The sequence below is a fragment of the Colius striatus genome, chromosome 24, assembly GCF_028858725.1.
Source record: "Colius striatus isolate bColStr4 chromosome 24, bColStr4.1.hap1, whole genome shotgun sequence".
Lineage (NCBI taxonomy): Eukaryota > Metazoa > Chordata > Aves > Coliiformes > Coliidae > Colius > Colius striatus.
This window is the reverse complement of record NC_084782.1, coordinates 430724-443357: the sequence shown is the minus strand read 5'-3', so window position 1 is coordinate 443357 and position 12634 is coordinate 430724. Positions and strand designations below refer to the sequence as shown.

At 58.0% G+C, this 12634-nt stretch overlaps 1 protein-coding gene across 1 annotated transcript; it reads left to right on the top strand.

Annotated features, from left to right (window-relative positions):
* The first annotated feature begins 767 nt into the window (after window positions 1-767).
* SERINC2 (serine incorporator 2) lies at window positions 768-12422 on the top strand. The gene is made up of 10 exons (XM_062014421.1): window positions 768-865; window positions 6318-6479; window positions 7894-8081; window positions 8186-8265; window positions 8403-8540; window positions 8643-8812; window positions 8902-8992; window positions 9095-9230; window positions 10201-10407; window positions 11679-12422. The coding sequence occupies exons 1-10, from the start codon at window positions 827-829 to the stop codon at window positions 11815-11817; spliced, it is 1350 nt and encodes a 449-aa protein (XP_061870405.1). The 5' UTR covers window positions 768-826; the 3' UTR covers window positions 11818-12422.
* Window positions 12423-12634: the final 212 nt, after the last annotated feature.

The window sequence follows — 12634 nt, the reverse complement described above, 5'->3', positions numbered from 1 at the left end:
CAGCGCTTGCTGTTCAGAGTGGACTTGCCAGAGCAGGGAAACCCACTGTCTGCACAGCCCCAGCTCTCACCCTCAGCTCTGTGTGGCCTCTCAGCCCCTCTCACCTGGGGTCTGGCCCTGCAGAGGGGGTGGGTTTGGGCTGGAGCCCGTATGGAGCTGGAGCTGCTGGGTGTGCTGGATTCTTAGGACTCAGCACTCTGCTCCTCCCAGGCCTCAGGGGCAGTCACTGACCCATGTCTCCCCTCAGCAGCTCTCAGCAAGGCCACATCTGGCTTCATGAACAGCATTCAATGGTGACAAATCCCAGGGCATCATTGATTTCTCTCCTGGAGCCAGGTCCCAGGTGACTCCAGGCTCCCTGTGGCATCACCAGCTGGCGGCGACCCGACTCGTCCTGGCCAAAGGGACCCTCTTCACTCAGGCTCCTGAGCCACCTTCAGAGGAGCTCACCAGATTCCCACCCCCAGGAACATCCCAGAGCCACTGGTATCGGTGGAGTCCCCTCTGTGAAGCAAGATCCGAAGCTGCCCCTTCCTCTCTTCGGGGGTCTGGGGGCGGGCACGGGGATGGGGGGCTGCCCTGCGCTCGGGAGGGAGCCGGCAGGGATGGAACAGGCAGGGAAGGAGCCGGCAGGGAGGGAATCGGCAGGGAAGGAGCCGCCCCGCCGCCGCAGGGGCCGCCCCGGGGGAGGCGCAGCGGGAGCGCCGCGGCCGGAGCGCGGAGCCCGGGGACCGGGGAGCGGGGACCGGGGAGCGGGGGCGGTTCGGGCGGAGCCAGCGCGGCGGCGGCCGGCAGCGGGGAGCCGGGAGCCGGCGGTGGCAGCACCATGGGGGCCTGTCTCGGCGTCTGCTCCCTGCTGAGCTGCGTGAGTGAGAGGGGAGCGGGAAGGCAGCGTGAAAAGCGGCGGGAGGGGAGCGGGACGGCTCCGGGACGGGAGCGCGGCTGCGCCGGCTCCCAGCGCCGCAGAGGCGGCCGCTGCCCAGGGCTGGGGGAAGGGGTCCAAGGGAGGCCCAGGGAGCTCTGAAGGGTACCCCGGGCTGTGGCAGGAGGATGCACGGCCGGGGGAGGGGAGGAGAGGCGGGGAGTTCCAAAGGCAGCCCAGAGGATGCGCCGAGCTGCAGGCGGGGGATGCGGCGGAGCCGTGGGGGATGCGCTGCTCTGTGCCGGGGGGCTGCAGGGACCCCCCGTTAGGGTATGCAGCCCTGTGTATCCGGGGGCATTACAAGGGAACCCGAGGGGTATGAACCCCTTAGTGCCTGGAGGGATGGAGGGGACCCCCGGTGTATGCGGCCCTGTGTATCTGGAGGGGCTGCAGGGGACACACAGAGCAAGACATCCCACTGCAGCCCGGGAGTGCCCAGGAGAGCCCTGGAGGGTTCACCCCAGGCAACTGTGGGGCTCCTGGACATGGGTTAAGTGGAACATGGAGTCTGGGGATGGTCTGGGCTGGGTAGCCAGAGGATGTGGGTAGCCAGAGGAGTGATGCCCTGCTGCACCTGGGGTATGGATGCACCATGTCCAGGCCAAGGGATCTTCCCTGGTTCACAGCCCCGAGCCCTAAAGCAGGAGCTGGGACGGGAGGTGCAGATCGAGGAGGGAGCTGAGCCTCGGGGTGGGGTGGCACGGCCGAGGGTGGCTGCAGGCTGTGTGAGTCAGGGCTGGGTGACTCAGGGTGCAGCTGCCCATGGCTGCCGTTGCCGTGCCTGGCATTGCCTCACCTGTGGGCACAGAGCCAAGGCAGGGCTGTGAAACCGACCCAGGAGCTGGAAACAGGGCAGGTTTCACAACTTGATCTCGAAAGTCTGGAGGTTAAACAAACAGGAGCTTTTGAAACATGAGGCTGGATGGAGGGTGATCTGTGAGGATCTTTTCCTCATGGGCAGGTAGCAGAGAAGCCAGGAGCTACTCCAGAGCAGGGCTGGGGAGCTTTCTGGCTTAATTCTGGATTCTTTCTCCTCCCAAAAAACTATTGTGGCCCAGGCTGTGGTACCAGGGTGCCAGTTGCTCTACAGCTTTCATTGTCCTGTTACTTCAAGTGCAGCTGGTTGACTGAAGGGATGTTTTAGCTCAATTCTGAACTCAAAACCCTAAATGCAAACCAACCCCCCCCATCTGTGTGTTTTTAATGTTTGTTTTAAGGAGGAAATCTGAACTGACTCCTTAAGCTCAGCTTCCATCACTTGAGCCAAAGCAGCATCACATTGCCAAGCTACCCCTTCAGTGCTTTGCCCTTAAAACACCACAAGCTGTTCCTGAGGGAAACTTCTCAGTGTGCAAGAACAAATTCCCTTCCTCTGCCTCCAGCAGCCTCTGCTCACCACTGCCACGAGCACTGTGGGCACCTCCAGCTGCCTGCTTTTGGGAGGCAGGGTTGGTGATGCCACCAGGAGCCTGCCCAAGCCAAAACAAAGGCTGGGGGCTCCTGGCAAGCCCTGTGGCACAGCTTGGGCAGCTCCTGGGGACTATCAGCCTGGTTGTACTCATGCAAAGCCACCTGCCAGGCTGAAACCCTGGGCCTGACGCTGTGGGCTTGGTACTGATTAACCTGCTGGCTCATTAGGAACAGCAGATAAAGGCTGGTTGCTCGGCATTGCTTTGGGCTGACTCAGGTTCTTGATCCCTGGGTTTGCCAGGTGAAGGCAGCTTGCAGATGTGTAGTTGTGTTGGTGGTGTAGCTGGGTTGATATAGTTGGGCTGGTGTAGTTGAAATGGTGTTGATTGGGTGTAGTTGGGTTGATGTAGGCTGGCTGGTGTAGTTGGAGTGGTGTAGTTGTGTTGGTGGTGTTAGGGTGGTGTAGTTGGGTTGATAGAGTTGGGCTGGTGTAGTTGAAATGGTGTTGATTTGGTGTAGTAGCTTGGTTGATGTAGACTGGCTGGTGTAGTTGGACTGGTGTAGTTGGGGTGGTGGTGTTGGTTTGATGTAGTTGGGTTGATGTAGGCTGGCTGGTGTAGTTGGACTGGTGTAGTTGGGGTGGTGGTGTTGGTTTGATGTAGTTGGGTTGATGTAGGCTGGCTGGTGTAGTTGGGTTGATGTAGGCTGGCTGGTGTATTTGCACTGGTATAGTTGGGGTCATGTTTTGGGCTGGTGGAGTTGGGGGGTAGGTGTTGATTTGGTGGTGTTGGGCTGGTGATATTGAGTTGGTATAGTTGGGTTGATGTAACTGGCTGATGTAGTTAGGGTGGATGATATTGGGTGGGTGTAGTTAGGGTGGATGGTGTTGGGTGGGTGTAGTTAGGGTGGATGGTGTTGGGTGGGTGTAGCTGAGGTGGTGGTGTTGAGGGGGTGCAGTTGCAGTTGTGTTGTTGGGCTCATGCTGTTGTGTTTCTCTGCTGGGGTGGGCAGTGCTTGTCCAGCTCTGCTCACACTCTCCCAGTCTCCAGGCAGAGGGAGCCCAGCAGCCCTCAGGTGTGAGCCACACTGCTAATGAGGAACTTGAGAGCAGCTGAACTGCAGCAGCTCATCTTTGATCTGCAGTGGCTGAAAACCAATGCTTCCTCATTAACCCACTGCTGCAGCCACTTCCCTTGGTTGGCTTTTTCCATCCTGCTGCTGTTTGGCCCTTGGCCATGTTCATACTTAGGGTTGTCTGTGAAAGCTGCATCAGAGCGTGGCCAGCGCTGCCTTGAAGGAAAAGGCTGGAATCAAGAGTTGCCCAGGCAGCAGGTTGGGTTAGTGTGTGCCACAGGGTTCCTTTGCAAAGGAGTTTAGAGGAGGGGGGATCCAAGAAGAGCACCAGGAGGCATGAGAAGAAGACTCCCAGTGACAGGGGACTGTCCCATTACTGCTCCACGAAGCAGGTCAGTGGGATGGGGCTGCTGCACCCCATGACCTCAGTGTTGCCTTCCTGGGGTTGGCCTGGCCATGTAGGAATCATCCTTGCAAATCAATCTCAGGAGCAATCAAGCTCCAGGGATGCTGCAGGCTCCCCAAACCCTCACACTGGAAACCAACTCAAGGGTTGAAACCAAAGGGTAGAAACCAAACCAAGGGTTTCCCTCCAGCCCAGCTCCAGCGTGGCCCCATGGACACCACTTTGCCCACATCGACCCCAGGGAAGGTGTGATGCCCAAGGCTGTGCCTCCTGCAAGTGGTGCTTGGATGTGGGGCTGAACCCAACAAGCTCCTAAACAGCAAAGCTCACCATTTGGCAGGTGATTTTAGGACTGGAGGTTTCAGTTGGCACTGAAAGGAAGGGAGTGGAGGTGTTGATGTGCACTGAGGGGTGCACTGAGGTGCTTTGTTACATCAGGTCATACTGGGCAGTAATTCTGCATCCAAAGGGATTTTTCTTGTTGTTGTTCTCTGGTTTGTTTTGGTTTAAAGGGAAATACAGAAGCACTGGCACATTTTCAATGCATTCTTGTGCAAGTGGTGCAATTAATGAGCCTGAAAGGAAGCCTTCTGTAACTGAAGGCCATTTTTTCTCCTGCTTTCAAGTTGAAAAACATGAAATGATGGCCCTTGAGCAGCTGCTGGAGAGGCAGGATGAGGGAGGCAGGATGAGGGTCCCTGTGGGATGCACGAGCTCTGTCACCCAGCCCAGCTCCCCTGAGTACCATCAGCTCAACACAGTGGGGCTGGAATATGGGGCTGGGATGTGGCTGAAGAGAAACAGATGAGGAATGAGGTGATTTCTTTTTTTCCTCTTCAAATAACAACATGCTTGTGCTTAAAAAGAAATCCAAAGCCACCTCCAGTGATTCAGGGGCAGCAGAGTGATCACTCATGAGCATCCATGAGCATCTCTGATGCCCTGCTCACCCAGCAGCTCAACATCTGGTTTTCTTTTCTGCCCCATCTATTCTTTTTGCACTAATTTTAGCAATGAGAAATATGGATTTGAGTTGTAGTTAATGACTACTGATTGCTGGGTGTAATCAGGTAGTACACAGCCATAATAAACCCATCAACACAGGCATATCCCTTAGGAAGGGGAGAGAGATGAACCCTTCTGCTTGCAAGTGCATCTGGCTGGCTGATGTGTCTGGAGTGCAGAGGAGGAAGAGCTCTTCAAAGGAAAGAAATGAAGTGTGGGGAGGAAAATAAACCAATGAAGGTAGCTTGTAAATGGAGGGAAAGTAGTTTGCTGAGGACCAGAGATGGTCACAGGGTTACCCAGGAAGAAGCTGGCTTTGATACAGGAGTTAAAAGCACCCAGTGGTGTAAGATTGGAAAGGAGTGGATGTGGGAATGTGTTTTAGCTACAGAAAGAACATTTGGAAAGTGAAACAATGGCATTTTAATACAAACTCCAAGGCTTTAATTCCCATTCTCTAGGCAATGAGAGAATCATTTCAGCTGGAAGAGGTCTTTTAAGTCCAGCCTTTGCCCCAGCCCTATCTGGGCTCCCCAGCTCCAGAGGGACAGGGAACTGCTGGAGGCCAGTGCAGGGACACCAAGATGATCAGGGGGCTGGAACATGTTCCTTATGAGGAAAGGCTGCAGGACCTGGGGCTGTTCAGCCTGGAGAAGAGAAGGCTGAGGATGTTATCAGGGCTGATAAATACCTAAAGGGTGGGTGTGAGAAGGATGGGGCCAGTCTTTGTTCTGTGGTGGCCAGTGACAGGACAAGGGGTGATGGGCACAAGCTGGAACACAAAAAGTTCCACTTAAACTCAAGGAGAAACTCCTTTGGTGCTGAGGTGGGGGAGCCCTGGCCCAGGCTGCCCAGGGAGGGTGTGGAGGCTCCTGCTCAGGAGGTTTCCAACCCCACCTGGACACGTTCCTGTGCCCCTGAGCCAGGGGAACCTGCTTGAGCAGGGGCTGGGGCTGGATGAGCTCTGCAGGGCCCTTCCAACTCCCACCACGCTGGGATGCTATGAAAGAGCATCTCCCTAATGCTCCTCCAGCAATACCCAGGGAGTCTAAAGATAAAGCTTAACAAAATATTCCCTTCTTTCCCCTGGCAGCCTTATTCTGTGCAATCCTGGTGCAGGACACCCCCTGCCAAGGTTTTGCTAGGTGGTAAGGTTGGGTTTTGTTAAGCCAGGGTTTCCCCTGTTCCCTCTCTGCGCCCAGCTGTGGCAACAGGAGCCCCTGGAGTGAGGGTGCAGGCAGCAGCGTCACCAATGCTGGATTTGAGAAGCCAGGGCCCACCACAGACTCCCAGGGATGCCGTGCCTCAGTTTCCCCACCTGTAAAATGGCCTTTTGGGGAGGAAGAGGGGTGGCAGAGTTGGGGGTTTCCTCATGACGTTGATGTTGGCCTTTTCTCTCTGTCATTTGAGATTGAGAGGGCAGCCTTAAATGATTTTACCAACTCATTTGACTGGGGGCCAATTCCAACTCCTCTAAGCTGTAGGATGCTCTCCCTGCAGGTGTCCTGTCTCTGTGGCTCTGCACCATGTCTGCTCTGTGGCTGTTGCCCTTCAGCCAAGAACTCCACCATCTCCCGCCTCCTCTTCACCTTCTTCCTCTTCCTCGGCACTCTCGTGTCCATCATTATGATAATCCCTGGTGTGGAGAAGGAGCTGCACAAGGTAAGCAGCACACACAGGGGCTGTTGGGCTTAGTTGCCATGGGGAAGAGGTTTGGTTGTGGTGAGGCTGAAACAGAAAGTGACTTTTTGGGGTTTTGCTGTTGCTTCTGCTCCTTTTCTGAGCATCTCCCTGGGAGAGGGTGTTGTTAACCCTGGATCTCCACAGAGGACAAGAGGCACTGGGGATAATTTAATGCATTATCTAGTTTTCCCAGGTGTCTCCCAGGAAAAATGCCAACACCACATTGTTGGGTTCAGTTGGGTTCATGGAGGTGGGACTTCAGATGCAGGGAGCTGAGGTCTGCTGCCTGAGCATTTTGGGAAATGCTGGTTTCATCCCAGCTTCCCACTGACCCTCAGGGTGGCTTTGGCTGTGTCCCCAAGCAGGCCAGCGACTGGCCTTAGGGGTGGCATTAGAGCAGTCATGGGCTGGCCCATCTGTGGTGGCTCCAGGGGTTGTGGTGGGTACAGGATCATGGAATCATTGAATCATTTTGGTTGGAAAAAGCCCTTGAAGCTGCTGCAGTCCCAGCCCTGCCCTCACCCTGCCCAGCCCAGCACTGACCCACAGCCCTCAGCACCTCAGCTCCACAGCTTTGGGATCCCTCCAGGGCTGGGCACTGCCCCAGCTCCCTGGGCAGCCTGGCACAGGGGCTGACACCCCTCTCAGGGAAACAGTTCTGCCTCAGCTCCAACCTCAACCCCCCCCTGGACAACTTGAGCCCCTTTCCTCTTGTCCTGTCACTTGGCAGCAGAGCCTGACCCCCAGCTCCCCGCAGCCTCCTGTCAGGGAGTGTCAGAGAGTGCTGCTGGCTGCCCTCAGCCTCCTCTTCTCCAGGCTCAACACCCCCATTCCCTCAGCCCCTCCCCAGCCCCTTGTGCTCCAGCCCCTTCCCCAGCTCTGTGCCCGGCTCTGGCCATGCTGCAGCCCCTCAGTGTCCCTGTGGCAGTGAGTGAGGGGCCCAGCACTGACACAGCCCTGGAGCTGCAGCCTCCCCAGGGCCCAGCACAGGGGACAATCCCTGCCCTGCTCCTGCTGCCACCCCACTGCTGAGCCCAGCCAGGCTGCCCTTGGCCTTCTTGCCCCCCTGGGCACGCTGCTGGCTCCTGTTCAGCCCCTGGCACCAGCCCCCCCAGGCCCTTTCCCTGCAGCAGTTTCCAGCCCCTCTGCCCCAGCCTGGAGCTGCCTGGCCTTGGGGTGGCCCAAGGGCAGGATCTGGCCCTTGGCCTTGTTGAGCCTCATCCCATTGCCTTCAGCCCATGGCTCCAGCCTGGCCAGGGCTGTGTGCAGACCCTTCCTGCCCTCACACAGATGTACACTCCCACTCAGCTTGGTGTCATCACCGATCTTACTGAGTGTGCACGTCCTTCCCGAGGCTGCTGGAGTGTCACTTACCCTCCCATCACTTTTGCAGCTCCCTGGTTTCTGTGAAGGCAGTGTGTCAGTCCTGGGTGTCCAGACCCACGTTGACTGCAGCAGCTTCCTGGGCCACAAGGCTGTGTACCGCATGGGCTTCGCCATGGCCGCCTTCTTCTTCCTCTTCGCTGTGCTCATGCTGTGTGTGCGCAGCAGCAGGGACCCGCGCGCTGCTGTGCAGAACGGGTGAGCACCCAACCCTGGGGGGCAAGCTGAGGGGGGCAGACCCCCCTCCCCACTTCCCTGCTGGATTCCCCCTTGCAGACCTTGTCTCCTCCCTCTTGTCACAGCTTCTGGTTCTTCAAGTTCCTAGCGCTGGTGGGGATCACAGTGGGAGCCTTCTACATCCCCGATGGTGCCTTCACCTCAGGTGAGGAGCTGCTGTGCTGGCCTCTGCACCTCTGGCTTAACCCTCAGCACAGGATCCCAGCATCCCTACTGCTGTGTGCCCCTGCCCTTGCCCAATTCACATGATCCCTGCTTTTAACCATTTCTCTCTCCCTCAAGTCTGGTTTTACTTTGGTGTGGTCGGCTCCTTCCTCTTCATCCTCATCCAGCTCATCCTCCTCATTGACTTTGCCCACTCCTGGAGCCAGCTGTGGCTGCGCAACGCCAGCGAGAGCCAGGCCAAGGGCTGGTACGCAGGTCAGTGCTGCTGCCAACCCAGAGGCTTCATGTGAGGGATGGGGATGCTCATCCTGGGGGTGGCTGACACAGGGCTACTCTCCATTTTGCTTTCTCCCCCAGCCCTTTGCCTCGTCACCTTTGCCTTCTACGCCGCATCCATTGCGGTCATAGTGCTTCTCTACATCTACTACACCAAGCCCGAGGGCTGCACGGAGGGCAAAGTGCTCATCAGCATCAACCTCATCCTCTGCCTCGTCCTCTCTGCCGTGTCCATCCTGCCCAAGATCCAGGTGAGGTGGTGGGGGGCAGCTGGGAGGCTGGTGGTGGTGTCACCACGGGGCACAGGACCAGCCCTGCGCACCCGCTGCCGTCTTTGCAGGATGCTCAGCCGCACTCGGGGCTGCTGCAGGCGTCTCTCATCACCCTCTACACCGTCTACGTCACCTGGTCTGCCCTGGCCAACGTGCCAAGTAAGCAGGATGTGGTCTTAGGTTTGGGAAGGAGTGTGTTTTGCCCCTCTGGGTCTCTGGGGGCTAGGGAAAGGTGTTGAACCCACTGCCTGTTCCCCCCAGCCCAGAGCTGTAACCCCACGCTGCTGGTGAGGAACAGCACCAGCTCAGTCACAGCCACCCAACCGCTGACAACCTGGTGGGACGCCCCCAGCATCGTGGGGCTGATAATCTTCATCTTCTGCACCCTCTTCATCAGGTGAGGACTTGGCTCCTGTCCCTGGGACATCAGGAGGCTTTCAGGGAAGGTTTGTGAGCCCTAGGGCTGGTCAGACTTGCTAAGACAGAGGGGACTTCATCAACACTGATCAATACCTAATGGGTGGGTGTCAGGAGGATGAGGTGACACTTTTTTTCTGTAGTGTCCAGTGCCAGGACAAGGGATAATGGACATAAACTGGAACACAAAAAAGTTCCACTGGTACCCAAGGAGAAAGTCCTTTGGTGCTGAGGTGAGGGAGCCCTGGCCCAGGCTGCCCAGGGAGGGTGTGGAGGCTCCTTCTCAGGAGGTTTCCAACCCCACCTGGACACATTCCTGTGCCCCCTGAGCCAGGGGAACCTGCTTTAACAGGGGCTGGGGCTGGATGAGCTCTGCAGGGTCCTTCCAGCCCCCACCACTCTGAGATTCTGTGATTCTATGAAAGGCAGTTCTGGAGGGGAGCTCACAGCTTGATCCAGGGATTTTGTAACTAAATTCCTCTTGCAAAGCTGTCCCTGACCCCAGGGACACAGGCTGCCCTAAGGGCTCATGGGCACAGCTTTCAGGGCTCCTGCATCAGCTACATCCCCACGGTGACAGAACACAAGGAAATGGGCTCCAGTTGCACCAGGGCTGGTGTAGATTGGAGTTGAGGAAGGACATTTTCCCTGAGCAGGTTGTTAAGCATTGGAAGGGGCTGCCCAGGGAGGTCAGTGCCCATCCCTGGAGATGTTCCAAAGACACATAGATGAAGCACTGAGGGATTTGGGTTAGTTCAGTGGTGGGCCTGGCAGTGTGAGCTGAGAGGTTGGACTTGATCATCTTAAAGGTTCCAACCGTAGCGATTCTGTGACTCTCCGAGTCCAGCCCCTGGGACATCCCCAGGTGGAGGGGCACGGTGAGCTTGGGCTGGGGGCAGCTGAGGGGGTGTGGGGCAGCATCCCCGAGCCCCCCATCCCTGTGCCCGCAGCATCCGCTCCTCAGACCACCCACAGGTGAACACTCTGCTGCGGACGGAGGAGAGCGCGGGCGGCACGGCCATGGCGGCTGAGGAGGGCGGCCTGCGCCGGGCCTACGACAACGAGCAGGACGCCGTGGCCTACAACTACACCTTCTTCCACCTCTGCCTCCTCCTCGCTGCCCTCTACATCATGATGACCCTCACCAACTGGTACAGGTGGGTAGAGCTCCTGTGGGGACTTGGGGACTGACCCCTCTGTGTGCCCTTCTCCGTCTGCTCTTCGAGATGTATCCGTGTGGGAACCCACTTAATGGGCACCCCAATCGCTGCTAATGATGGTTGGGTACCAGGTTGTGCCCAGGCTTGCCAGCTCCGTGCTGCAGGATGCTCGTCTGCAGCCTGGGATCCCTGGGGACATGGGGGCAGCAGGGACTCAGTCCCTTGGTTGCTGTGGGCTGCAGCATCTGGGTCACATCCCCTGGACGAGATGCAGAGAGCTGCATGGCGGCAGGCACAGGGCTCCTCTGCCCTCTGCTCCATCCTCTTTCTGTTGCAACCATGGCTCAGTGCTCAGAGCCTCCATCCTGGAGCCATGGGCTGAAGGCAATGGGATGAGGTTCAACAAGGGCAGGGGCTGGGTCCTGCCCTTGTGCCATCCCAAGGCCAGGCAGCTCCAGGCTGGGGCAGAGGGGCTGGAAACTGCTGCAGGGAAAGGGCCTGGGGGGGTTGAACAGGAGCCAGCAGCGTGCCCAGGGGGGCAAGAAGGCCAAGGGCAGCCTGGCTGGGCTCAGCAGTGGGGTGGCAGCAGGAGCAGGGTAGGGATTGTCCCCTGTGCTGGGCCCTGGGGAGGCTGCAGCTCCAGGGCTGTGTCAGTGCTGGGCCCCTCACTCACTGCCACAGGGACACTGAGGGGCTGCAGCGTGGCCAGAGCCGGGCACAGAGCTGGGGAAGGGGCTGGAGCACAAGGGGCTGGGGAGGGGCTGAGGGAATGGGGGTGTTGAGCCTGGAGAAGAGGAGGCTGAGGGCAGCCAGCAGCACTCTCTGACACTCCCTGACAGGAGGCTGCAGGGAGCTGGGGGTCAGGCTCTGCTCCCAAGCTACAAGTGAATAGGGCGATAGGGAAGGGGCTGCAGTTGCTCCAGGGGAGGTTGAGGTTGGAGCTGGGGCAGAACTGTTTCCCTGAGAGGGGTGTCAGCCCTGTGCCAGGCTGCCCAGGGAGCTGGGGGAGTGCCCAGCCCTGGAGGGATCCCAAAGCCCTGGAGCTGAGGTGCTGAGGGCTGTGGGTCAGTGCTGAGCTGGGCAGGGTGAGGGGAGGGATTGGGCTCCAGGAGCTTAGAGGTCTTTTCTAACCAAAATGATTCAGTGATTCCCTGTCTCTGGTCCCTCCCCAGTGTGGTGGCTGCTGCCTGCTGTGCTCAGGGTGGGCAGGGGGTGCCAGCCCCCAGCATAGCTCAGTGCTGAGTGCCACCCCCCAATTGCCGTTTCAGGCCAGACGACAGCTTACAGGTGCTGTCGAGTCCCTGGACAGCCGTGTGGGTGAAGATCTGCTCCAGCTGGGCTGGGCTCCTGCTCTACCTCTGGACATTGGTGGCTCCACTGTTGCTGCCAGACCGGGACTTCAGCTGAAGTGGCCTCGGCCAACCTCCTGTCACCTGGGAGCCGTCGTGGCCGTGTCCCCCAAGGCTGGGGACAAAGCCAGCCCTGCCTTTAGCCTCTGTCTCTGCACTCAGGAGCAGCTCAGCTGTGCTGGGTTGTGCCTGCTTGCAGATCTGCTGTTTTAATTTGAAAGGGATGAAGTGCCAAGCAGGGAAAATCAGCAAGAGCTGAGACAGACTTGAAGATGTTTTTAAAGCTCTTATCTCCAGTGTGTGTTTAGTGCCTTTGGTGGTGCCTCCTGCCTCTCTTCTAGTGGACACCACCCTGTTACCTGGGGAGGGTTTGGTTTTCACCAGCTACTATCTTTTCTCTTTGTGCCTTTTGGAGGGACTCCAGCTGTGTACCAGGACCCAGGACCTGGCTGGTGTTTCTCCTCAGCCTGGAGAAAAATGAATCTCAGGGCTTTGTGGGCTGGAGGCAGATGTCCCAGTGCCTCCTCACAGCCTTGGTGGTGGCCCCAGCTCCTCTAGTGCCCTGCTCAGCCATCCCCACAGGAGGATGGGTCCTTGGTCCTTAGCAGAGCCCAGATTGGGTTTCCCACAGGCTTTGCTGGCCTGGCCCCAGCACCTCACCTCCTTAATAAAGTCTTGTTTGGAATAAATCTGACATGTTTGTCCGTGTGGGGTCTTTCCTGATGTGTGTGTTGGGTGAGTGGGGGATGGAAAAAGGGGAAGTTATTAAACAGACCTGAGGCTGGGGTGAGGGCAGAGCTGGCTGGAGGGGTAGTGCTTGCAGCCAACCTGTGGTACCCTGAGAGTCACTGCTGGAGGAGGGTACACGGCTCAAA

Excerpts from the sequence above, each read along its gene's own strand:
- SERINC2 (XM_062014421.1), top strand. The coding sequence starts at position 827 with ATGGGGGCCTGTCTCGGCGTCTGCTCCCTGCTGAGCTGC. Across the intron at positions 866-6,317 it reads TCTGCTCCCTGCTGAGCTGC|GTGTCCTGTCTCTGTGGCTC; the intron begins GTGAGTGAGAGG and ends CTCTCCCTGCAG. Across the intron at positions 10,408-11,678 it reads ACCCTCACCAACTGGTACAG|GCCAGACGACAGCTTACAGG; the intron begins GTGGGTAGAGCT and ends TTGCCGTTTCAG.